Consider the following 23384-nt stretch of genomic DNA (forward strand, 5'->3'; position numbering starts at 1 on the left):
TCCTCCCGTCGCCTTATGGTAATTTACCTGGAACAGTAATGGTTTCTACCACTGTGCTTAATCCACCGACGGTGACTGTACTTTCCGGTTGAACAAATGTCGTGGTGATGGTTGAAGCTGGTATAATTCTAGTAGTATCGGGCAAAGTTACTCTAGAAGCAGGCACGCTGATGACGCTTGTGATGGTCGATGCCGGCACAGTTGTCACAGAGCCCGGAAGTGAGACAGTTCTGGTCGTGAGGATTGTTGTCCCCGGAAGTGTCGTGCCTGGAAGAGTGACAGTGGACCCTGGCAGACTTGTTACAACAGTAGTACCTGGGATAGTTGTTGCTGGAAGAGTAATTGTGGTGGTAACCCCAGACCCAGGAAGTGTCGTAACTATAGTCGTCCCAGGAAGTGCCGTTCCTGGTGTTGTCACAGTGGTCCCAGGAAGTGTTGTGACAGACTCGGAAATGAAGACACTTGTCACTACACTTGTGTCAGAAACTGTTGTTCCGGGAAGGATGACTGTATTTCCTGGAGCAGTTGTCACGACAGTAGTTCCTGGAAGTGTAGTCCCCGGAGCACTAATTGTGGCAGTTGATATGTCCGTGACTGTTTCACCAGGAGCTGTTGTCACGAGAGTAGAGCCCGGCAGAGTGACAATGACAGTTGACACATCCGAAATTGTATCCCCAGGGGCCGTAGTAACAATTGTGGTTACATCTGTCACCGTATCTCCAGGAGCAGTTGTCACAACAGTAGTCCCTGGCAAGGTGGCCGTTGTAGTCTCTATTTCCGTGACTGTGTCTCCAGGAGCAGTTGTCACAACAGTTGTGCCTGGCAAAGTGACCGTTGTAGTTTCTATATCTGTGACTGTATCCCCAGGGGCAGTGGTTATGACAGTGGTTCCAGGAAGAGAAGTTGTTGTAGTCAAGATATCTGTGACTGTGTTTCCGGGAGCAGTAGTCACAACAGTGGTACCAGGTAAGGTGACTACTGTAGTTGATATGTCCGTGGTTGTGTCTCCAGGGGCAGTTGTCACAACGGTAGTGCCTGGTATGGTGACCGTGATAGTTTCCACATCGGTCACTGTATCCTCAGGTGTAGTAGTGATCACAGTACTGTCTGACAAGGTATGAACAGTGGTTGAGTCGGCGGGGCAGTCGGTAACAGTAGGAGCGCAACTCGTGATGGTGACTAGGCTTGTAGCGTACACGGTCGAAGTGCTTCCCTTTGCAGGAGCTTTCACTGCCGGGGCATTATTGGCAGAGATCAGTTTGACAGATAAATCAACGGGCGTAGCGCTGCTTGGACTAGCCTCCGTTGAACTCGCCGCAGAGACTTCGGTAGCTGCATCTCCGAGAGGAGCAGCTACAGCAGCGGTATCAGACACAGTCAATGTCTCCGTAACTGTCGATTGGCCGATTGTCACCGTGCTCGTGGGAATCTCCGTGAGCCCCGTCCCAGAAACTGTGATGGTCTGCGCTGCACCATTGCATGAGGCTGTCACTGTCTCTGTGACGGTGGTGGGAGCGGCGCTCGAACCCCCCACAGTCTGAGTATCTTGATCTGTCACCGTGACTGTGACTGTGACTGGAGTACTTGGAGATGTATTGCCAGTGCTTGTAACGGTTTTTGTCACCTCGACAGTGACGGTAACAGTCGACGCTGCTGCCGAGGCCACTGGTACTGGGTCATTCATCAATGCAGGTGCAGCCCGCTTGATGCGATGAGCCTCGGCGCGACTTGTTGGCATCAGGCCCAAGGCCGTCGCCAACAGCGATACCCAAACGATCGATTTCTTCATGGTGATACTTTTTTCAGAGGAGAAGCTGCAGACTTGAGATGACTAGGAAGCCAAACAAAGAAAGGTAATTGAGCTCCAGGGGGCGAAAAGACCAGGGCAGAGAAAAAAACAATAAAAAGAAATAAAAAGCAGCAGCATCTCAGTTACCAAAAAGAGTGAAAGAAAATGGGCGAGGCTCCAAAGTCCATGGCTTGGGCCTCGACAAAGCTCGACAAATGTGGTATCATGGCCCCATCGTGTTTCCGCATGAAGCCTTGCATAAAGGCCTCGCATAATACGGAGAGTACACCCGTGGCTTAGCAGTTCCTGCTTGGTAGTCAAAACGGGAGAAAGGGAATCAATCGGGGCCCTATTCAGCCGCACAATCGAACCCCTCAGCGGGTCCTGACTCTTTCCTCCCCGCTAAGCTACTTTAGCCGCATAACATTCTGCGAAAACCTATGCAACTTGTTTTATTCCGGCAATGATCGGACAACTAGAGTCGTTTGTTCAAAATCAGACGTGGAATTATTCTCTTTCCTCGTTGGTCCCGAGTTTCGCACGGGGCGTCTGTGCCGTGGCAGTGACAACAAAGAACGGCGAGACATCAGAGGATGGGAACAAAGCCGCAACCTTGGCCCCAACCTTGATCGGGTCATCCCCGGTCTCGCCCTGGGTTGCATGCACTTGACTCGGTTACATTTCTGTCAGCACTTTGCGGTTTTTTTCCACGGCTGTGCTCGAGCATGCGACGTCCCGCCTGCTGCCTCTCATCTTGACCAGCGATGAATGCAGTCCCGATTATCACGGTCTCAGAATGCGGTTTTTTGTGACAGCTCTTGCATTCGCTCTCGCGTTAGATAGCGCAATGGGAGAATGTAGTACTTTTCAAACCCAGATCAATGTCTCCATGTGCAACTGGCAAGGGCTGCGCGGTAGGGACTTGTCCGTTTCTTTGCTCTAGACTTTTGGCAGGGGATCTCATTTGTTTTCTTTGCTAACTTTCGTAGCCACTGTTCTGCGCGACACACTCTACTTGGATGGAGGGAAGTTATGGTATCAACGGTAAGAGATAACCAAAATTGGTTGCCTCCACCACTAACCAAGTCTAGGGGATATGATGACGGTTGCGTCGGATACATGGCGGATGATGGTATGTCGGTGCGAAATATTCTCTATACCAAGCTAAACGGCTTCAGCGTTGACCGCGAACCTCTACTATCTCAATCTTTCAACTCCTTTCAACACTAGCTCGGATTTCATGAGCACCCTCAGCAACATGTCTATCGCCGGCGGCGCCGCGACAAACATAGCACCGAATTACGTTAGCGGTTCAATGCTGTCAAATGACAATGAGTTCTATCTCTATGGGTATATGCTCCTCCCGAGCTCGTGTATTCTGGGTCGAAGAGTATGCTGACTTTCAGTTGTACGTCAACAGGGGTATGAGTCGCAATACAGACTCTAGTGACCCAGCTCCCGAAGATCGCGTTCTCTCATATGATGCTTATCAGTACGGTGCATACAAGAGCGTATGGGCGGCAGGTTGGACACAGGAGTCGCTGTCTGAGAATGTTACCCGACTTATCACCAACGGAGCCGCAGCATCTGCTCCGAGTGAAAATCTGGGGTTCTACTTCAGCGGGATGCGCGCCTCAGACTGGGGCGAATTTACGCTAGACGACTCGAACGCCAACGTCACCGCCGATACGCTCATCACGGTGGATATGTCGACCATGCGTTCGGGGGAGTGGAGCAACACCACACTACCGAGCTACATTCCAGGACGCTCCAACGCAGAGCTGGTCTGGGTGCCAGTGTCCGATTCTGGGGTCTTGGTCGCGATTGGTGGAGTCATTGACCCCATCAGCATTTTCCGCAATCAAAAGTCGAACTCAACGCGGACGGATGAAAGCAAAGCTATTAGCCCAACATTCATGGACACGGTCTCGCTCTTCGATGTTGAGAGCAAGACCTGGTATCTGCAGAACACGACAGGCGACGTACCTCCACAGCTGACTGAGTTCTGCTCTGTACTTGCAAGTGCGGCAGATGGTTCCTCTCACAACATTTATATCTATGGTGGATATAATGGTCTTGAGTATAATGCGAACCCGTCAGACGATGTGTACATATTGTCTTTGCCATCTTTCAAATGGATCAAAGCGTACAGTGGGACGAGTACACACAGCCGCAGTGGTCATCGATGTCTTAAAGTGTACCCGGACCAAATGCTGGTCGTTGGAGGGCAACACGTCGACCAAAGCAAATGCCTAGAGGGTGGTGTCATTGTTGACTTCAACCTCAACACTCTCAAGTTCCAGGACAAATACGACCCGACCAGTTGGGGCGAATACAAAGTTCCAGACTTGATCACTGCTAAGATTGGCGGCAAGTAAGTACAAGGTTTGCATCTCAGCGGAATTGCGCCGTGGCTAACAGATCTCATAGCTCTGATGGAGGAGCGACCACCACAGCTCCATCCTCGTGGACCAACAGCTCTCTAGCCGGAGTTTTCGACAAGAAATATTCGAAGACTGTCGAGACGTATTGGCCCTACAGTGCCTCTGCCGTTCCAGAAAATGATGGAGGAGGTGGTGGGTTTCCGGGTTGGGCTGGTGCAATCATCGGCGTGGTCCTCGGCCTGCTCATCATCGCATTCCTCGTAGGCTTCTGGCTTTATCGCCGACGTCGAAATCAACGCCAGGCCAAAGAGGCCGAAAACGAAAAGGTCAAAGAGGATGAGAATAAGGATCCACCGGCATGGATGTATGGTGGTGGCCCAAGTTCCCCGGACCAGGCCCAACCTCCACATCCACAGGCGTAGAAACAACCGAAACCTCGAGAACGCAGCCATCAACAGTCCAACACTCGATAGCACATGCTTCAGTGGCACAATCAGCGCTAACGGAACCTTCGAGCATTCAAGATTCAATCGTCTCGCCAATCACCCCTGGCACAGTTGAATCCGGGGAGACGAGGTGTACGAGATGCATGGTATGAAATCCCTCGCAACCTTATCTCAGGTGAGAAATACTAACCAATGGTCTCTCCCTTAGACTCATCGCCTGTGGAATTGCCAACCGCTTTCAATGTCTCCTATTTTGCTCCCAACATGACTCCCCAGCTCAGCCCCAAGCGGGGATCCTCGTATCCAATTTCACCGATGACCCCCGAGACAGATTCGGAATGGTCATGGCCTGTGGGTCACCACCGCCGTCCGTCCTCACTTTCACTGGGGGCTTCATCTTCAATCGATGATATCCTGACAAGCCGGACGTCGCACTTCCATGAGACATTTGAAAACGGAGAGGACACGCGTCGGGCTCGACATGGATCAGAAATATCCGAATCGAGTGACGCTTCGAATGACAAAGGGCGGGAGCGAAGGAGCGAGACGATTCACGAGGATCATTAGTTTTTGGAGCGATATTAATTTTTTTTTTTTTTTTTAATGTTAGAACACAATTCATGTCTCCAGTAACAACACGAATCGCTAGATCTGTCTTACCTTGGGACTGTTCAAATCTAGGACTGGAAAACGTTCGTTGCTAGGCTCGGTCGGAGCTAGGCTTCGCCGATCACTTCAGCCCAATTTAGCTCACTTTGCCCACTTTGCACTTTGCCGACCTGCGTCCCAAGAGGCTCTTTAAAAATGGCCCCCCTCGTTCGGAGAATCTCTTCGAGGCGGTGAACCCCATCCACAAAGCCAATAGGGGCATCTTGAGTCCCAAGGCTGAATCGTGCATTTTCGAACTCCTCTCGGTTGTCGGGGATCACAATGATTCTAGGGGCGGAGCACAGGAAAAGGGCTAGCCACCCGAAGGTGCGCACGGGCTGTCAGACATGCAAGTACGTGTCCAGGAGGTTGACCGCTGGGTAAAGTGGAACATTCAAGCAATTGCTGATGTGGATTCCAAAGAGCCCGCCGCAAGAAGTGCGATGAAACTCATCCTACTTGTCTAATGTGCATAAAAGCCCGCCGAATATGCGAATATAAAGAAACTCCTGACCGGCGGACACGCAATGTGCGTCGACTGCAGAACGATGTTATCGCACGACGCCTTACTGATCCAAGCCAAGCTGGTCTCACACCTACCGAACGTCATTATCTCCAATTATTTCGTGTTGCGACATCTGGTCAGTGCGCCGGGAATATTGTGGATGACTTCTGGCAGCGACTCATTCACCAAGTCAGCGAGGAAGAGCCCGCTATCCGACATGCAACAATTGCTATTAGTGCCATCCACTGGCATTTCTTACAAGAGGGAAATGCTTCAAAATCCGAGTTCAAGTCAAACTCACTGTCGATAGCCTCCTTTCCCAGGTCCGACTCGAATCCCGACACAGAAGACGACGCTTCCTTCCCATTGCAGCAATGTAACAAGGCTATCGCCTCTCTTCGGCAAAATTTGACAAAAGTACACTCGCATGTGACAAGCAGTGCGCACAGAGAGGCTGTACTTGTTACATGTGTTGCGTTGGTGTCTCTTGCTCTTTTCCAAGAGGATGTGAAAGCCGTAATGAAACATCTAGTATCAGGCCACCGCTTGCTTCTAGAATGGGAGAAAGTCAATTTTGACGGAAGCCCGTCCGGGCCGATCCTCATGCGTGTGTTCCAAGACCTACAACTCCATCGAATGACATTCTCAAGTCGCGAAACGGCGCTGGGAGAGGTGCACATACCGATTTGGCAGAATTTCACAAAACCCTGCGACACGTACTCTGATGGTGATGCAGAAGAAGGAACTGCACGGGGACTGCTAGCCATGTTAGGCTCACTTGTTTCAGCAAATTTTCCTTGCAGACTTGCGAACGGGAAAAGATCTCGTTTGATTCCCTTGATTCAAAGTGCTACCGAATTGTTTTCGGGAGACAAGAAAGGTCTTCCGCTTACAATAATGGGGAGACTCTATGCTTGGAAGGGTCATCTCCAAAACTTTGCCTTAGCCACAGCAGGCATACTCACATCAGCAGAAAGAACCCCCCTTTTGCTCATCCAGATGTGGACTGAGTTCATCTATCTTATGGCTATTTACGCCAATGGTCGCCAAGATGAGATGTTTTATGACGCCTACCTACCAAAATTCCAACGCATCAATGAATTAGCAATGCTCTTTCTGGCCGCAGAATGCCAGACTGGGCTGTTTTGCGCCAAAGTCATGCTTTTGCCTCCGGTTTATTTCTCTGCCCACAGGTGCCGTGACTGGCACACGCGTCGAGAATCACTGCGTCTGATTTCATCTTCGCGTCGACGAGAGGGGTTTTGGGCTTCGGCTGGAGCTAGCGCTGTACTGGAATATTTCATTAAAGAGGAATCCATTGGTCTGGGTCCTGATGATATGATTCCTATATATTCTCGCATCGACATGATGTATGTCTACCCCTCGCCCAATAAACTGAAAGGCATTGTGTGGTACCATCGACCCTCCAGCCCCGAGGAAATTGCGGGCGGCGCTGATGTTTCTGGGATATGGAAAACTCTAGGGGTGCCAACATGGTAGGTCGCTAGCATTGCCCAAGTGGGAGGAAAACACGAATAGGTACCTCTCATGCATAATGATTGTGAACTTTACATAAAAATATATAAGTTCCAAGGTTTTACCTATCTTACTTCACAGCATACGGAGTTTCAATGTTCTCCCGGGATCGTTCATCAGGACAATGAGACGCTCCGAAATATATCCATGGATGTACTCATTCAACTACCTACCTACCACATGCGTTTCCATGTCTACCTAGGTAATCTCGGGGTCAACCCTGGAAGTCCTCTTACGATCCATGGATGCCACTACCTAATGATCTCTTGAGCCAATATTCCAGGTACCAGTCTTCCCGAATCAACATTGGAAACCTTGAAGGCTGCCCACTGCGGGCTTGAGGAACAACCTTGGAAGTACGGAGTATGCTGGGATGACGGGAGTTCAATGTAAGGACACACCCGCGGACATAGAAAATGATATGGTACTATTATTCGACTTCAGGGCGATCGAAAGTGATTCAAGTTCCAACATTGGAAGGTTCCAAGGTTGTTGCTACTTCCAAGGTCATTTTCAAGGTCTTACTCGTGAGTTGGAACTGTGGTTTGTGGTGACCTCCATTCAAGCCTCCAACGAAGCAAATATTGACTGCTTTGTGCTAGGAGGAGAGCCCCGACAATAAAGCTCGTCCCCAGAGGTCAGTTCTACGGTATTAATGAGCGTCGGAGAGAGAGCTAACATTGCAGGCTGATACCTACCCACTTACTACGTACACTGCGTATGATCATGATAACACGTATGCAATAGTATGAGTCAATTATAAGACGACTTAACTACTTACACAGTCATTATTGGAAAGAAAAGCATTCAGTAGGACCCACCCAGGCAGAACTCAACATACTCTTCATCAAACCTTCGGTATAGACTTTCAATTGCCTACATCACTGATGGTCACCCGAAAAATTTGCGTGAACCAAGCACACATGATGAATTATTCATCCCTGTGGAAGAAATGAGTTTGGGGCTCAGCTGGGTCTACACAACTTTCCCGCGACATAGACGGCCAGAGCAGGAGATTTGAATGATTAGAGCCTAGTCGAATCCAGTTGCTGAGCTAATCCTCTGTTCTTATCTTACCCCTGGTCAAATTGATGGTACTGGAATGTGTTCCTACGCGAAATTGACGCGCCAAACCCGAGCTAGCCTTTTGCGAGATATTGTTTAAGTCAACATTACTCCGACGCAAGGGAGATGCGCGCAAACCATTCCCGGGCCTCGCATGAACCCGCAAGGTTTCATGTGTTATGTCTGAAGACATGGGATTTCTGAGGGGATTTAGTAATTTGCAAAATGATAATAGAAATAAGTACGGGGTCGCGAAGCCCACTCCCGTCCGGCATTGTCAATGAGACTGGAACATGTGTTACAACTATAGGAGGCAGAGTCCACCAATAGGTCAATAATTTGATACTCCCCCAAAAATCTTAAACAAAATGAATTCAATTGCCTGTGAAAACAACTCCTTGACGTATTGAATATTCTGCGCTGCGTATAAAATGTCGATTCACGGCTGAATGTCTCTGATAAAAGGCAATACTATGTATCGTCACATATTTCCCGAACGGGGTACGAAGTACGGAGTACAGGGTGACGAGATAGTTCTTAAGATCATCCCTGTCAGCAAAAAGTCCATGATCGATCGGCACGGCTGCAGGATTAAGGATCGACGATTGTAGACCCGAGATTCTATCTAAAATTACATTGCCGGGAACCGGGTTCCATCTAGACCAAAGTTCCGAGACAAAGGCAAGATGAACGAGGCAAAGAGGCGTCAAATTTTACATGCAGTGGCTTGCATGAAAGGGAAGAACACAAAGTGCTCCCCAGAAGTACAGGGGAAAAGGTTGCCGTCCCCCCGAGCTTCGCAGGGTTCTTGATGCACGCAACCGACCCGACAGGCGGGCGCCGCCCAGATCGACGCCCAGTCATCCTGGCACCGTTTGGTTATACATAATGATCGCCGACTTAAAATCACTTTCGCTCTGGCGTTCGTTTGAAAGGGACCCGAGGAATGGGGGCTATACTCGTGTAGCTTCGTTGGAACAGTTCCTTTTGCCCCTTTGGTCTAGCGCGTCTCCACCTGCTCCACGGAAGATCAAGTGCCCAATATGCATGTTCCGACGCCAACATTTTCTTCCCTGCAGCATGCAGTCTATGTATTTCATATGATCTTCATCTGCCGTGTTGCAGCCGCTGTTGTGCAGGGGATCGTGGTAGTATGTACGGAGTATGTATGGTATCTTTAACAATTGCAGCCAATATCGGATAAATGATTCAGAAGTTGCATGCGTACTAGAAGCCGGAGAAGGTTAATTAGAAACTCCGAGCATTCGACCTCGAGAAACTGTTCCTTGTAGCCAATAACGAGGATTTGAGCCGCCCAGGGGAGGATCCACAGCCAACGAAGGAGCGGACTGCCAGATTGGAATGTGTCACAGACTGAGAAAGGGAACGAATCCGTAGCCAATGGCGGCAGTTCTGTCAGTCCTGTCCATGCCAAAGGTCCGGTTGTCGCCTAGTTCAACCTGGGCGAGACTGTGGATCAGTCAATCCTTGACAGGCCGGGAATAGCTTGGTGTGCATACTTCAGCTGCGGGTAAATTGACATACATTCATATATATGTGCCCGCCCGGCCTTGTCTTTCAGTTTATCATCACACCAACACGCCTTCATGGTGTAGAACATCAAAACATATTTCTTTCTTGTTGCTTTATTTGGGTGTTCTCCCCCTATTCGTTCTTTTCGCATTGTCACTCGTTGTAAATTTGTTTCACCCAGAGCGTCACCTTTGTGTTGCTGAGTCTCCTTGTTTTCATCCACTGAACACCCGAGTGAAATCGGCATTTCTCTAGACCTCCACCAACTGCAAAGCTCGTCATCAAAACTTTGCGCGGCAGCCTCAAATCAGATCGAAAGCTATCCATCCATACAACATGGAATGTTTCCGGCAGATCTTCCGGTGTGTGAGAGCGCCTTTCAAGCGTGAAAGAGGAAGGGTCATCGAGATCGTAAGTCGCGCACGTCTTGGATATTGGCACAGCAAAAGGAGTTCGGTTCGCTAATGATCATGTTCGGTGCAGGGTCCTCCAACCAACTTTCGCAAAGAAGAATTGCCCGCGTGCTTCTCTGATGCCGAGTCAGTCCTTTCGCCCAGCCAAAATGCGACAGAGCGACCCAATCTGACCACTGAAACACAGGACCTTGACGTCGCAGGACAGTCATACAACGACCGTGGAGAAAGACGAGACAACGATCGAGATGATGCCGTTACCATCGTCAACGAAGAGCAGGCTCCAAGGCCACGCGCGCAGACTGAGCGTGAGACTATCACAAACCGCATCCGCAAGCGTTTGAATGCGCTTCACTGGTGGAAATCGAGATCAACAGCGCCCCATGAACAGAGTGCCGATAACATCGCGGTAGAAGAGATGCGACCCCGGGTCAATTGAACTCGCAACTTGTGGATAGGCAGCGGCTGCCTCGGGCTTTCACACCAAGAATGTGGGCACTTCATTGTGCCGGTGCTTTTTTGGGTCTAAATTGTTATGTTCGGCTGTGTCAGGCTGCTGTTTCACGGAGACTTGGTTGGCGTTAAAGGTAGTGTTATTTTCGATTTCAGATGGCTCTGGTAGATCATCTAAATCATCAAAAAGCGATTGCATCCTTGACTTGAAACCAGGTGTCGAAATGGGCCGTGCAATGAGTGGTGTGGGTTTCACATCTGGCGTAGGCGTATTCCGTAGATGCGATTGATCATGAGGTCGAGGTGTGCTTTTGTGTTGCACTGCTGATTGTGATCTCCTCGGTGGAGGGGCCATCACCTGGTGAGCTTCAAGGTCCAAATCATCGTCCGAGTCTGATGCAGTCTCCTCGTCTATCTCGATCGCCTCAATGGCTGGGCGTCTGCTTGCCGAAGTAAAGCTGCCAGTGCTGTTCACTCTAGCCCGAGTCGACGCTGCCACAGGCACCTGTCCAAATCCCGCTGCAGCTCGAGTAGACGACTTCCTCGATTGAAGACCGAACAGGGAGCGCGATTTCCGTGGACTCGACATGAAATCTTGCAGGTGTGTGCCGGCCCATAGTTGGTCATCGTCGCCGTCGTCGCCGTCGTCGCCGTCTTTGTTCGGAGGCTCGTTTGCAACCTGTGCAAGCCCGACCTTTTGTCTCTCCCTGAAGGCCTCACTCTCTTTCCGCCTTTCAACGTCTCTCGGGAGAGGGGTGCGTTCGTCCGTGGGTCGCTCGGTTTCTGCTGCAAGTGTAGAGTGTCTTTCTTTCACTTCCTTCCTTCGTCTCCTATACTCCGCATAGTGAAGGTGTTGCGTGTATGTCTGCGCGACAGCATAGAACTCGTCCTCAACCATAACCCACATATCATCCCGGTCAAAACCCGGTATTAAAAACCTAGCATATGTCAGTTATCGATCATATTGAATTGATCAGGCCCGGTCGCACTCTTCGGGGGGACATTGTTTGACGGGAGAGGATGGCGGGGACTGAGCTGCGCAGTGTGACTATCAGCTGGAGTGTATTTCAGGGTCAAATCAAAGATATGCGCACAAGATCGAAAGAAATCGCGCTTTGACGGTGAGCTCGGGGGGTTCCTGGGAGTGAGATCGCGGCCAAGCTCAGACTCCGTCTTGACGCGCTTTCTTGGGGTGGCTTCTTTCTTGACTGTAGTCTCAGTTCCGGACCGCTGCCATGGTAAGACCCTAGGCATTATTGAGGTCTGAAGCAATGATCAAGAGGACCAAAGGCGTATTGGGACAGGGCCAGAGATTGGGGAAGGGAAGGATTGATCGGCACCTACGGCGAAAGATGAACGTGTGAGGTCATCCCGCATGACAACCTAAAGTTTGGTTGATCAACTACGAAATGGCAGCATATCGTGAATTGTGTTGTAACCTCATTCTTTAGGGTATCTAAGCCTCTGAGGACATTTCAATGCAAAGTTGTAAGAGCTCAAACCACCGTAAACGCCTGTTACCCCCAGAAAAGAGATAGTGCAGCCAAAAGAACGCCTATGCGACCAGTTGACAAAATCAGTAAAACGCCTGTATCTGTATCCATAGCAGACCGATTTATGCCTCTCCAGGACGCTTGCTGTTGCAGCTGACGATCTTGACTTTCTCCGCAGTGACGGTCGTTTGGTTGTCCAGCTTGAATGACACATCCTTGATGAGGAAAGTCCAAACTTCGTCGCAGAACCGGTAGGTGTCGAGATGGCCCTAAAGCAAGACAAATATCAGCACATGCCAACTTCTCCCAGGCAGTTTCATTGCCCATCTTTGTCATAATGCCAAGAACAAGTAACGAAGTAACAGAGATGGAGTCAGTACCTTGAAGGTCAGTCTCGCCCGGACCTTGTCTGCGAGAACTTCGGTGACGACTTTGTCAAAAGTTCCCAGGATCTTCATCGCCAACTGAGGCTCAATGCGTCCTTCATTGATCAAATCATCGAGTGTATCGGTGAGAGACAACCCGAGGCTGGGATTTCTTTGAGTCAGCTCTAGAACCTTGAATCTGCTTCAAATGGTATAGTACCTGCTCCCACGGTAAAGCTCATAGTAAGCTACTGATGCCATCGTGTGAGGTATGGATGGCAGACCTGTCGATAGAAACACAGGGGAAGTGCTAACGGAGAGTTCATCGATCCCCGTGAAATCGCGGGGGCGCTCGACTGCACGTGACATTGGTCACGTGCACTCCATCTACATTCAATTGCGTCAGAGGCCAAGAATCGAAACTGGACTCAAAACACGAAACCGCAGAAACATCCATACTCACGACCATGGCCTCAGGACGCGCAATATTCCAAACCATTGGAATCAAGTCATTTCTTAGACAGGTGTCTGTTTCTAATTGGCGGCCCTTACATACAACTTCGCCCCAGTTATCGAACCCTCAAGGTATGTCAGTCGTACATTCAGCAAAGGCCAACACTGAAGCTTTTTATGGGGATTCAAGATCCTACCAGATCAGATCAGCCTAAACAGGGAGACCTTCAACGTGGGAAGGCCCCCAAAAATAACGATGAAAGCCGCTCCCTGCCTTTCAAGGGCAAAACAGTCTCCCAAGCTGACGCCGAGCTTCGTGAACGACTCGAACAAATGTCTGGAGAAGGAGGAGCTTCTGGCATTGAATACGAAGATGGCAAGCCTAATGCCATGAAGCGTGGTGTACGAAACAACATGTTCCGATTGATTTGAAACAATTAGTCGGATTGGAGCACCAGCAAAGACAACATGATGTTTACCATCTCACGGAAAAACTCTGCGTTTGACGGGAGGGTCAGCGCTGATTACCTCGCAACTTGTGGCATATGCAATCCGCATCAACCTGACTTGGTTTCTAGGGAGAACATAGGAACCTCTCGCCTTCTCTCGGCTCGCTCTTTCAGGAATTGTTTCCGGTATGAGCACAATTCATATGACGTTGGGTTGATGTGTGTGGAGAGCCATGCGTCGTCAAGTGCATTCCCCGATTACGATTGCAATTGCGTGAACAGGACCGAACGCGCAAGCAGATGCGCTGTTCTCTCGCGACCTCTTGATCCTAGCACCGTCGAAGTCATGTGGTTGGCCAACATACTAGACAGGCTCATTTGAGCACCTCTCTCATTTCCAGGGAACCATTTCGCTGCCGCGAAAGAGATCACCTGGGCAGCCAAAGCCCTTCTAGGGCATGATCTTCATTTGAGGTAGCGCTTATATCAACTAGTTGACACTCATCTGGACGAGGTTTGCGTGCATCTTGTTTTGGGAGGACAAGAGGTAAGAGGTGTATAAATAGTTCAATGGCGCGGTTCTAGTCGCAGAGCAGCGAAATATTGTCGGGAGCACCGCAATTAATCAAGTCTCATTTATATGCCATGGCTGCCGAATCACGTTCAAAGTTCAGAATAGTCCACTGACGCCTAAAACCGAACCGCGTTCTCATTTCGCACCTCCCTCCAAAAACTCAAAAATAACAAGCTTATTAAAGACCTGAATTAACCCATCGATGCTCATTTGCGAACAACCATGCCAGCCAGAACACCAGCTCCAATGACACCACCATCGGATGCTTCTCGTAGGAAAACAGACTTGGCGCCACGCTGTGGACCTGTTCGCATGATAAGGCGATCGATATATTGCTGGCACATCTCTTTGAATTGAGGATAATGCTGAATGATGCCACCGGTGTATGCCACAACCAGTTCTTCGGGTCCAGAATTCCAATCGACCTTGATGGGCTCAATAACCGGGACAACATATTCGTGAGCCGCATGTTTACCAGTCGACTGAAGGCTTGCGGCAGCAGCATCCAGTGCGCCGACAACTTCTTCATTCTTCGGCGAAGCAGCAACATCAGGTGTGTTAGTGTTGCTGTCTTCCTTGAGTTCAATCTCACGCGCGCATGCTAGTAGGCCGACAACTGCAGCTGCGATCAGCCCGGCTGATCGTCTCTGTACTGTACGGGCGACCTTTCGGAAGGCCCCGGCTGTTCGAGCATCCCAGCGCCAATCGCTGCTCTCGGGAGGTGGAAGTGATTCATTCAAGGTCTTGGCAAGTTCAGGGTCAGATCGGGCTTTGGCAACGTTGTTGGATATATAGGTAGTCGTCAAGGCGTATTCTTGGATGAGGTTTGCCGGCAAGGCGCGCTTTGATAATCCAACGACTGTAGTCAGATAGTCAAACAGAATCAAGCGAACCAGTTCTCCAATGTACCGACCGCCAGTCATGTATTCAAAGGGTTGGAACCCCGGGGGTTTACAAGCCTTGTCCAACTCAGTATCCCATTTTGTGGTGACCCCGAGCTCTTGTAGTGGCGGTGCAGCGCCCGCGATGGTCCATTCAGTGTTCACAACCGTCTCCACGGCGTTTGGCTCCATTGCGTGGACGCTCTTAGCTTTTGATTCGTGCAGAGAGTCGAGCTTCATTGGTATCGTTGCATTGCAGCCAGTGCCCACAATGATACCCATGGCTACTCGACTATTCGGCAAGGATTTTACCTTGTATGCCAACGACGCCAGAGTCGCCACAGTATCATTGGTTATTGCCTGGATCTTGAGCTTGGGAAGTGCGAACAGCTTCCGGCGTTTAGAGGATGGTTCGTCATCATCATCCGGTCGTCTCGTATGCTTTTCATAGCCATTCAGAAGAATATTGCCGAGATTGAGATTTGATGAGATAGCGAAACCCTTGCCCATGGGCATCAGTGTGGCTTCTGCGAGCGACTCTTGCCTAAATATTGGTAAATAAAGAGGACGAACACGAGCCGACAGAAAGGACCTGAGATCCCAACCTATCACAGCCCGAAGATATAGATGGAATATCACTCACATGATAGGGAAACTGAATGTGATACCCATGTCTAATTCGGTAGGAATATCCTTCTTGGTTGCATCCGAGGATAGGCTTTCGGCCACCACCTCCGCGATACAATCACCGATCCAAGAGAATAGATCTTCTGCTTTGTCCAACTTTAAATGCTCCTGGATAGGCCACGCCTTCTCGAGCGTTTGCTTCACTCGTGGGCGCTGAGCCTTGCGGATTGTGTCATGCGACTCCTCCGTGGCGTCTGTTGGACGAACATCAGAATCAACAGCGTCGCCAAGCAGCTCGATAAATGCAACTCGGAGATTACTGCCTCCGACATCGATGGCCAAGTAGCGGCCGGTCTCCCGGCCGGTAGGTAATTGGGTGACAGGAGTCGGTAAAAATTGCTGGTCTGATGTTAAGGCCAGGTTGCGGTAGGTTGCGGAAAACCGCCGGGCCAGCTTATACAGCAATCCCTCATTCAAAGAGATCGGCGACAGGAATTCTTCCAGCTGTTGATGATGCGCTAAGAATTCTTGTTGGACGGCGTCCAACTCCGAGCTGGAGTGCTCTTGTTCCTCATCTTCATTCAAGTCGTCATGTATGACATTGGACTCCTCGTCCTCGTCTTTTCTCGATGATTTAGAATCGACAGAGGCCATGGTGAGGTTTTTGGTGAGGATGTATTTTTCGGATTCGCCGATTCCCAAAGGCAGAATAATAATGTTCCCTTGCGGACAGAGCCGCTATGTTTTCAACAGTGACGTGGAAGCTTTGGAATGTTTAGGACCGACAGGGCATAAGCATATCCTTAAAATCCTTTAATTGTGGAGACACGATGCTAGGGCCACTATAGTGCCTAAGCTAAAGTCGCAACTGGGTCTTGGGTTAGTGAGGTTGCAATTAAGGGTAAAAGGAACATTTCGGTGACGCGGTCTGCAGGGCGATAATCCGGCTGCGGGGGAAAACAGAAAACACGCTGATCATGCCAATCCGCCATCTTTGCTTTACGTACCCTGGAATTTTGGTATGCGCTGATCGTGCAGAAACAAATAATGGATCTTGGGGGATGAGGACTATATAAGACCTCTGAGGAGAAATATCCCTAGATGCCCTGGAGGAGTTGCTCAATGGGAGTGTATAGCTCCCTGCTTAAGACAGGATCAGAGCGAGAAAAAAAACAGAGAGAGAAAAAAAGTAAAAACAAGAGAACAACTCAAGTTCAAATGAGAAATGGTTGGCGATAATTTAAATCCAAATCCAGGTACCTTTTTAGCTTAAACTGAGTTATGCGCTGATCGGGACGAGAACAGTCGGAGAGTGGAGCAGCTAGGGTATCAGATGGATCAAATAGTAATAATCATGATATCAAAGAAAAGACAAGAACCAGCGAGGAGATTGAAGAGAGACAGAACTAAACGTGTAAGATGAGCGAGATGCGACCATCGGACGAGACGAGGCGATGCGACGCTATTCGTTTTGTGCGGGACAGGTTGGAAATCCCGGCAGTTGTCTTTCCATTAGGTTGAAACTTTATGGATGACATTTTCTGAAATCTCATCTCTCATCTCCCCGCTTCAGGCCCATTTTATGAGCTAAATCATTTCCAGCCGCGATGTGGTGTTTCACACTTGTATCCCACTATGTAACCCTACAAATGTACGAAGTACTTGAGACCGACGACTTGATACTCCGTACATGACCTTGCTTAGTGCGCGATTGTTTGTGCCGAACCCATCCTGGTCTAGACGCCATTCTTGGCAGTCTGGGGATTAAACGAAACACACGAGGCTGCGAGGCGTTTGGAAATGCACGAGTGGAGGGTCAGAGTGCCTCCCTATACGACGAGACATTGAATGGCGGGGTTCCAGGATCCCCCGGCCTAGGCACCGAGCTCAATGATCAGCTCAAAGATCATTCGCTCGATACGATCCTCGCCTCGTTTGATATACCCATGGCGCTCGCGTGGTGATGGGGGCCGGACATGCCCGTATCCAGACACAGATATATTCCGCGAACTAGCTCTGAGCTCCTCGATTATTCATTGGGACCTTGGAAGCCACCATTATTCGAGTTGAGTTGAGCCTTGTCGGCGCTATCGCGTTTGCTTACTTCCAGGGCTATCCGGAATTGGTCACCCGCTCCCCGTGAATCGACCGGAAAGTTCCCTCTTGAACATAAGCCCTGCAGGGCTTCGATAAGAGCACTTAACTTGAATTTGCTCACCTGTGCAGTAACGAGTATCCCAAGCACGCAATTCTTAGCAAATGTGGCTTGGCCAACAGACCATTCCTGCAGAGGGCAGGCTACCCTAGTGCCTCTGACTTTGAAACGAGAGGCATCTCTCCGAGGTCGGAGCCTTGATGAATATGGCCTCGGTGACCATATTCCTGGGCATGAATTTAGGCATTTAGGAGGGAACCGGGTGTCAAGTTTACTCCAACCACAATCATCGTAGTAATAACCACAGGGCTGTGAGCTCATTGGAGGTTCCTTCCCAGTGCCCACCGGGCAGATGGGAGATCTTAGTAATGGGGGCGGTCTACCCGCGGGTCGCGCTCCACATGATCTTATCAAAACAACGTCACCTCTGCCGCATAGCCATCATGGAGAAACTACCGAGCCACTCCAAGGAGGTATTTGGCGAGTCAGTCGGATTTGACCAAGACCAGCAACGAACGCGACCTACCACAGCCACATTTATACGCCGCCTGTGCATCGCTGTGGTGTTCCTCATCGGCTACTACCTACTTCTTTTAAAGCCCTCTCCCGCGTGTGACACACATCACAACGCGCGCCCCCAAAAAGACAGTCTTGATGGGACTTCTGGCTACATTGAAAACGGTAACCATGGGGCGAATCTAGCATCTCTTACCCCAGACGGACAGAAGTCACTGGGGCAGATCAAGATCCCGCTGGAAGCTCACATAATGAGCAAATGTCCAGATGCGAAAGCCTGCTTACAAGACCTGGTTCTTCCTGCAATGGAGAAGGTTAATGACAAAGTTGACTTCAGGCTTTCGTTCATTGCTAGGTAAGCAATAATCTACGAAAAGGCTGATTCGCATTCTACATCATTCCTTTATTTGGAGCCTTCCACTAATGACTTCTTTTGCTATCAGTGTTTCACCGAACACAGAAGAGATAGAATGCAAGCATGGTCCTGGGGAATGCATTGGTGATATGCTCCTGCTCTGCGCAGCCAATCTTCCATTCCCTGCGGCTATGGACGACACAACACTCCCGCCTCAATACCCTCGGACCCCTATTGTCCGCTCACTAGGATTTGCAAATTGCTTAATCAACGACTTCGCCCAGATACCAGAACGCGAATTTGTACACCAGTGTGCCATGGAATTTGGTATCGACTTTGATGCCCTCAACAAATGCGCAAGCCAGCAGAATGACGACCCAGACGACGGTGGAGATGATAGCCCACCTCTCAGCGGTATTGCCCTCCTGCGTGAGAGCGCCACCCGCGGCGAAAAGCTTGGTGTCAAGACCAGCTGTACTGTCCGCCTGGATGACACTGTTTGGTGCGTCCGTGACAACGATGAATGGAAAGATTGCGGCCAGAATAGTCAGGGCGCCCAACCTTCAACCCTTGTTGATCAGGTAGAGAAGCTTTACAAGGAGAGGAACTAAGACCTGATCGCATCCTATTCGCTCATGCCTATACGATAGGATATAATTCTCAATGCAACTGATGATTCCCCACGAGATTCAAACTTACACTAATACGAAAACGACTAACATTTAAGATGGAGTCAACGTAATACAAAGCTTTTGCTTGCTCAGAGAAGAATCTTGTGGAAGTCCATCCAATGTTGTCCGGTCAAATCACTTGGGTATAACCTTGTCGCTGAAAAATGACTTTCACAGCCTAGTTGGTGGAATCTTGGATGTGTTACCAGTCTCTGAGCACCTTTTTGAGGGTACGTGTAGCAGCGAACCCGCCGACTTCCACTTTGCTCGATTAGCTTTCAAAGGGCTTTTTGTTCCCCCTTTCCTTCGCTTTTCGCCCTCATCCTCTCTACTCTCTCCCGTTCGTGAGATCGCTCTGATAGCCATTTCCAATCTGCCTGCAAGGCTTCGACGCGTTTTGATACCTGTGTCTTTACGTTCAATCCAACCAGGGTAAGTCCTCTGGGTGCTATACAATTACTCTCGGGCCTTGCGTCTGTATTGTGGCATGCATCACCTCGCATCGCTTTCACATTACTAAACTTTGTTTACAAAGTCTGATCGCCATGGCGCGCAGTCTCCGCAGCAAGAGGGACAGCGTGTATCTCAAGTGGAGTGCAGTTATGCATCCAAGTGAAGCCCTTCACGAACTTCTTGGGGACCGAGACAACTCTCGATTGTTCTTCCATGGGCTGAGGCGTCAGGTGAAAGCCATTCGTCAACGATCGCAGAAATCCGAGGATGGCCAAATCACAATCTTTGATGCTGCTCTTGTTCGTCTCTATGACAATGGACATACCATGCAATCCTATGGTCTGTTCGAATTTTACATGGCTGAGTTCCTCGGAACCAAAGACTGTGTCTCAGATGGAGAGATCAAAGCTTGCCTGGCTGCCAACCTGGCGGCCCAGCGTGTTCTTGACGCCGGTAAGCCGACAGAAAAACGAAATTTTACCTTTCTCATCTAACACGACAGAATAGGCCCCATCTCGGAGATCCCAACTCTTTCAAACCTGACCGCTGGAGAGGAAGAAATCAAGTCTACCGACCACGATAATGCTAGCACCCAGGCTACCGACTCGACCCGTGACTCCGAAGATTCAAAGCCTCGCCATCTCGATAGACTGGTCGAAACTTACCAAAAGGCCAAGGAAGACTACTATGTACTGGAGGTAACCGAAACCCACGACAAGAAAACCAACAGCGTCCGCTTCCTTCGTGACACCGCCGAGAACCTCCTCCGTTACCTGAAGAATGTAGACAAGGATCACGATCTGATTCAGGAACTCGAGGATACCGTGAAGTCTAGCAAAGCCCATGCAGACAAGCTCGCAGGTGGTCGCAAGCGCAAATTCGAGCGTGAGGACAGCAGCTTTCATGGCAGCCCCAGCCCCAGCCCCTACCGACCTTACGGATATTATGGAGAGACCTACGGGGAAGTGACAGAAACGATCGCTGGGACCGATATGTACCAAAGACTGGATGGAACCACGGCCGGGGTGTTGACTCCTACCGCCCCTAAATCCAGTTTATTGGGCGCATTATTCATTGAGAACAGGCGTTCAGACTCCGGAGGGAGGTGTTTTGTGTTCCTGCTAGTGCTTCAGCGAAAGCCCCAAACAGATTTGCCAGTCGCGTAATTTGAGATATGTAGCAATGAATCGAAATCTCCAGTCAACAGGCAGTCTCGCCCACTCAAAGATAGGTATACCACGCGCCCCAGGGACGTCAAAGTAGGCACTTTCAACCCCAGGATCGTCCATAGATCCAAGCTCAACGCTAATCCATTATTGGTTTAGCGGCAGTTCCCACGTGTGTTGATGACATAACAATTTCAGACGGATGATCAACAGCGGTCACCTGCGAATCGAGGGGGAGCTCTATAGAAGCTTGCGGTCAACCTAGACCTAGATGGAGAATATATTGCATAGGCTCCGCGTTTGAGACTTATCGAAGGCTGTGCTGTCTCTTCAAGTATGGCCGGCCTCCACACAGCGGGGCACCCGCCCTCCACGAGCTCAAGCACGTCCTCGAACCCGCGTTTTACCCCGATTTCCTACGGATCAGAAGAAGAAATACCAGAATCCGGCCCTGCAAAGTCCCCGATCCTACCGCTGCGCGTACAAACCAACTTCCAGGACTATCCGGACGTTGGCGACGCTTTCTCCGATATCGAAAACGAGAGCAGATACAACGAAAGCGAAGAGCTCGAAGGCAAGCTTCCGAATGCCGGTGCAGCGCCAAATTATACGCCAGAAGAGGAGAGTCAGGTAGTGAAGAGGTTCGATCGACGGCTGGTCCCTTTCCTGGCCCTTCTCTATTTGCTCTCCTTCTTGGATCGCTCCAGTACGCTTGGCCATTCTCCCGTGTGAAGCACGCTCTCTTCCTGCAGTTTTACTGACTGTGCTCCCAGATATCGGAAACGCAAAGATCGCTGGACTTAAGGATGATCTCAAACTCTCCTCGTCACAATATGAATGGCTACTCACCTCCTTTTATATCACTTACATTCTGTTCGAATGGATGACACTTATGTACCGTGTTGTGCCTCCACATATCTACATCTCGCTGTGTGTATGTGGATGGGGACTTATTGCATCATTTCAGTGTCTAGCAACTTCCTTTGAAGGGTTAATGGTGCTCCGTGCCTTGCTTGGGATCACCGAAGCTGCTTTTGCTCCAGGCGTCCCGTTCTACCTATCTTTGTTTTATCAGCGCCACGAGCTGGCTTTCCGAAATGGATTGTTCATCTCGGCGGCACCGCTTGCAACATCGTTCGCTAGTAGTCTAGCCTACCTGATCGTGAAAACCAGCAACAATGGTCCAATCTCGCCTTGGCGTACCTTGTTTCTCGTTGAAGGTTTCCCCAGTGTGATCGTGGCTGTTTTTGCTTGGTTCTTGATACCCGACTCGCCTGATCGCGCGGTATTTCTTACCCCTCGTCAGAGGATGGTGGCTCAGAAGCGTCTCGAGAGCAAGGTCGACTATCAAAAGTCCCGTGGAAGTCGATTCAATTGGCGTGAAATTTTAAAGACGGCATCGGACCCAAAGGCGTACATGGCTGCGGTAAAATTCTCTGCTGTCTGCAATACATATCAAAGTTCTGACCATTGATCTCCCACAGTTGATGTTTTTCAGTTGTAACGTTGCTTTCAGCTCCATGCCCGTCTTTTTGCCTACCATCATTCTAGAGTGTGTATCTCAACGGCCTTCAACCCCCGAGTTCTGCTAATATCTCGCGTTAGTATGGGTTATACACCGCTTCAAGCCCAGGCTCTCTCCGCGCCACCCTATCTCGTTGCATTCGTCGTGGTTCTCATCACCGCATATGCCTCGGATCGCAGTCGGTCCCGCAGCCCGTATCTTATTGGCCATGCCCTTGTTTCCTCCCTTTCCTACTTGACCATTGCAGTAACTGGATATTCCCATGCGCACTTGCCGCAGTGGCTCCATACGCTCATTCGATATTTCTGTGTCTACCCAGCTACGGCTGGGTTCTTCTCTGCAATCACCATTGTCATCACCTGGTCAATGGATAATCGAGTTGAAAAGGAAGGCAAGGGTGCAAGCATTGTTATTCTCAACATCATCGGTCAGTGTGGCCCTCTCCTTGGAACCAGACTTTATCCAGAGTCAGATGGGCCATGGTATATTCGTGGCATGACGATATGTTCATTCTTTATGGTTGTTGTGGCGCTTTTGGCCATAGGATTGCGGATTATGTTCCAGCGAATGAACCGTGCTGCTGCCGAGACTACTTATACTATTATTGAACAGGCTGGTCCTGCAGATCAGGGTGAAGAGCAAGATGAGCTCATGGGTGGTGGAAGGAGGAAGGATCTCGATCAATCTACTGGCGATAGAGGTCTTGTTTATATGATATAATCCAAATGTTGGAACAATGGCAGTTCCAGGACTGTCATGGCCATCAGAAAAGGATAATGACTTTTGGAAGCATCATTTTCAGAACGCCTTTCCCGAGGACGCAACGTTGGAACGATAAACAGAGCTTCATTCAGTCATTCTTTCAGTTCGCACGTATATTTGCGTTACCTATGCTCGAGTTCCAGCAATTTCATGACTTCATAATTCTT

General features: G+C 49.8%; 12 protein-coding genes across 12 annotated transcripts; 8 read left to right on the forward strand and 4 right to left on the reverse strand.

The window, feature by feature from the left end:
• Positions 1-13: 13 nt before the first annotated feature.
• On the reverse strand, positions 14-1789 carry N7506_010308 (uncharacterized protein; the record flags this gene model as incomplete). The annotated part of the gene is made up of 1 exon (XM_056959601.1): positions 14-1789. One exon carries the CDS (start codon positions 1787-1789, stop codon positions 14-16), a length of 1776 nt encoding a protein of 591 aa, XP_056808991.1.
• A 796-nt stretch (positions 1790-2585) lies between these two features.
• Positions 2586-4595, forward strand: N7506_010309 (uncharacterized protein; the record flags this gene model as incomplete). Its single annotated transcript, XM_056959602.1, has 6 exons — positions 2586-2703; positions 2779-2833; positions 2881-2921; positions 2968-3139; positions 3210-4163; positions 4220-4595. 6 exons carry the CDS (start codon positions 2586-2588, stop codon positions 4593-4595), a joined length of 1716 nt encoding a protein of 571 aa, XP_056808992.1.
• Positions 4596-4758: 163 nt separating this feature from the next.
• N7506_010310 (uncharacterized protein) lies at positions 4759-5186 on the forward strand (the record flags this gene model as incomplete). The annotated part of the gene is made up of 2 exons (XM_056959603.1): positions 4759-4765; positions 4828-5186. The coding sequence occupies 2 exons, from the start codon at positions 4759-4761 to the stop codon at positions 5184-5186; spliced, it is 366 nt and encodes a 121-aa protein (XP_056808993.1).
• A 547-nt stretch (positions 5187-5733) lies between these two features.
• Positions 5734-7272, forward strand: N7506_010311 (uncharacterized protein; the record flags this gene model as incomplete). Its single annotated transcript, XM_056959604.1, has 1 exon — positions 5734-7272. The coding sequence occupies one exon, from the start codon at positions 5734-5736 to the stop codon at positions 7270-7272; it is 1539 nt and encodes a 512-aa protein (XP_056808994.1).
• Positions 7273-10242: 2970 nt separating this feature from the next.
• Positions 10243-10758, forward strand: N7506_010312 (uncharacterized protein; the record flags this gene model as incomplete). The annotated part of the gene is made up of 2 exons (XM_056959605.1): positions 10243-10317; positions 10390-10758. The coding sequence occupies 2 exons, from the start codon at positions 10243-10245 to the stop codon at positions 10756-10758; spliced, it is 444 nt and encodes a 147-aa protein (XP_056808995.1).
• A 39-nt stretch (positions 10759-10797) lies between these two features.
• N7506_010313 (uncharacterized protein) lies at positions 10798-12026 on the reverse strand (the record flags this gene model as incomplete). Its single annotated transcript, XM_056959606.1, has 3 exons — positions 10798-11710; positions 11762-11807; positions 11867-12026. 3 exons carry the CDS (start codon positions 12024-12026, stop codon positions 10798-10800), a joined length of 1119 nt encoding a protein of 372 aa, XP_056808996.1.
• A 361-nt stretch (positions 12027-12387) lies between these two features.
• On the reverse strand, positions 12388-12891 carry N7506_010314 (transcription initiation factor IIA subunit gamma; the record flags this gene model as incomplete). Its single annotated transcript, XM_056959607.1, has 3 exons — positions 12388-12534; positions 12646-12793; positions 12851-12891. 3 exons carry the CDS (start codon positions 12889-12891, stop codon positions 12388-12390), a joined length of 336 nt encoding a protein of 111 aa, XP_056808997.1.
• Positions 12892-13260: 369 nt separating this feature from the next.
• N7506_010315 (uncharacterized protein) lies at positions 13261-13515 on the forward strand (the record flags this gene model as incomplete). Its single annotated transcript, XM_056959608.1, has 1 exon — positions 13261-13515. The coding sequence occupies one exon, from the start codon at positions 13261-13263 to the stop codon at positions 13513-13515; it is 255 nt and encodes an 84-aa protein (XP_056808998.1).
• A 797-nt stretch (positions 13516-14312) lies between these two features.
• Positions 14313-16268, reverse strand: N7506_010316 (hexokinase family protein; the record flags this gene model as incomplete). The annotated part of the gene is made up of 2 exons (XM_056959609.1): positions 14313-15531; positions 15631-16268. The coding sequence occupies 2 exons, from the start codon at positions 16266-16268 to the stop codon at positions 14313-14315; spliced, it is 1857 nt and encodes a 618-aa protein (XP_056808999.1).
• A 1902-nt stretch (positions 16269-18170) lies between these two features.
• Positions 18171-19251, forward strand: N7506_010317 (GILT family protein; the record flags this gene model as incomplete). Its single annotated transcript, XM_056959610.1, has 2 exons — positions 18171-18640; positions 18729-19251. 2 exons carry the CDS (start codon positions 18171-18173, stop codon positions 19249-19251), a joined length of 993 nt encoding a protein of 330 aa, XP_056809000.1.
• Positions 19252-19856: 605 nt separating this feature from the next.
• On the forward strand, positions 19857-20930 carry N7506_010318 (uncharacterized protein; the record flags this gene model as incomplete). Its single annotated transcript, XM_056959611.1, has 2 exons — positions 19857-20217; positions 20272-20930. 2 exons carry the CDS (start codon positions 19857-19859, stop codon positions 20928-20930), a joined length of 1020 nt encoding a protein of 339 aa, XP_056809001.1.
• A 336-nt stretch (positions 20931-21266) lies between these two features.
• On the forward strand, positions 21267-23175 carry N7506_010319 (uncharacterized protein; the record flags this gene model as incomplete). Its single annotated transcript, XM_056959612.1, has 4 exons — positions 21267-21636; positions 21704-22356; positions 22415-22482; positions 22536-23175. 4 exons carry the CDS (start codon positions 21267-21269, stop codon positions 23173-23175), a joined length of 1731 nt encoding a protein of 576 aa, XP_056809002.1.
• Between the last annotated feature and the right edge of the window lie 209 nt (positions 23176-23384).

The sequence above is a fragment of the Penicillium brevicompactum genome, assembly GCF_028827555.1.
Source record: "Penicillium brevicompactum strain IBT 35665 chromosome Unknown utg000006l_segment0_segment0, whole genome shotgun sequence".
Classification (NCBI taxonomy): Eukaryota; Fungi; Ascomycota; class Eurotiomycetes; order Eurotiales; family Aspergillaceae; genus Penicillium; species Penicillium brevicompactum.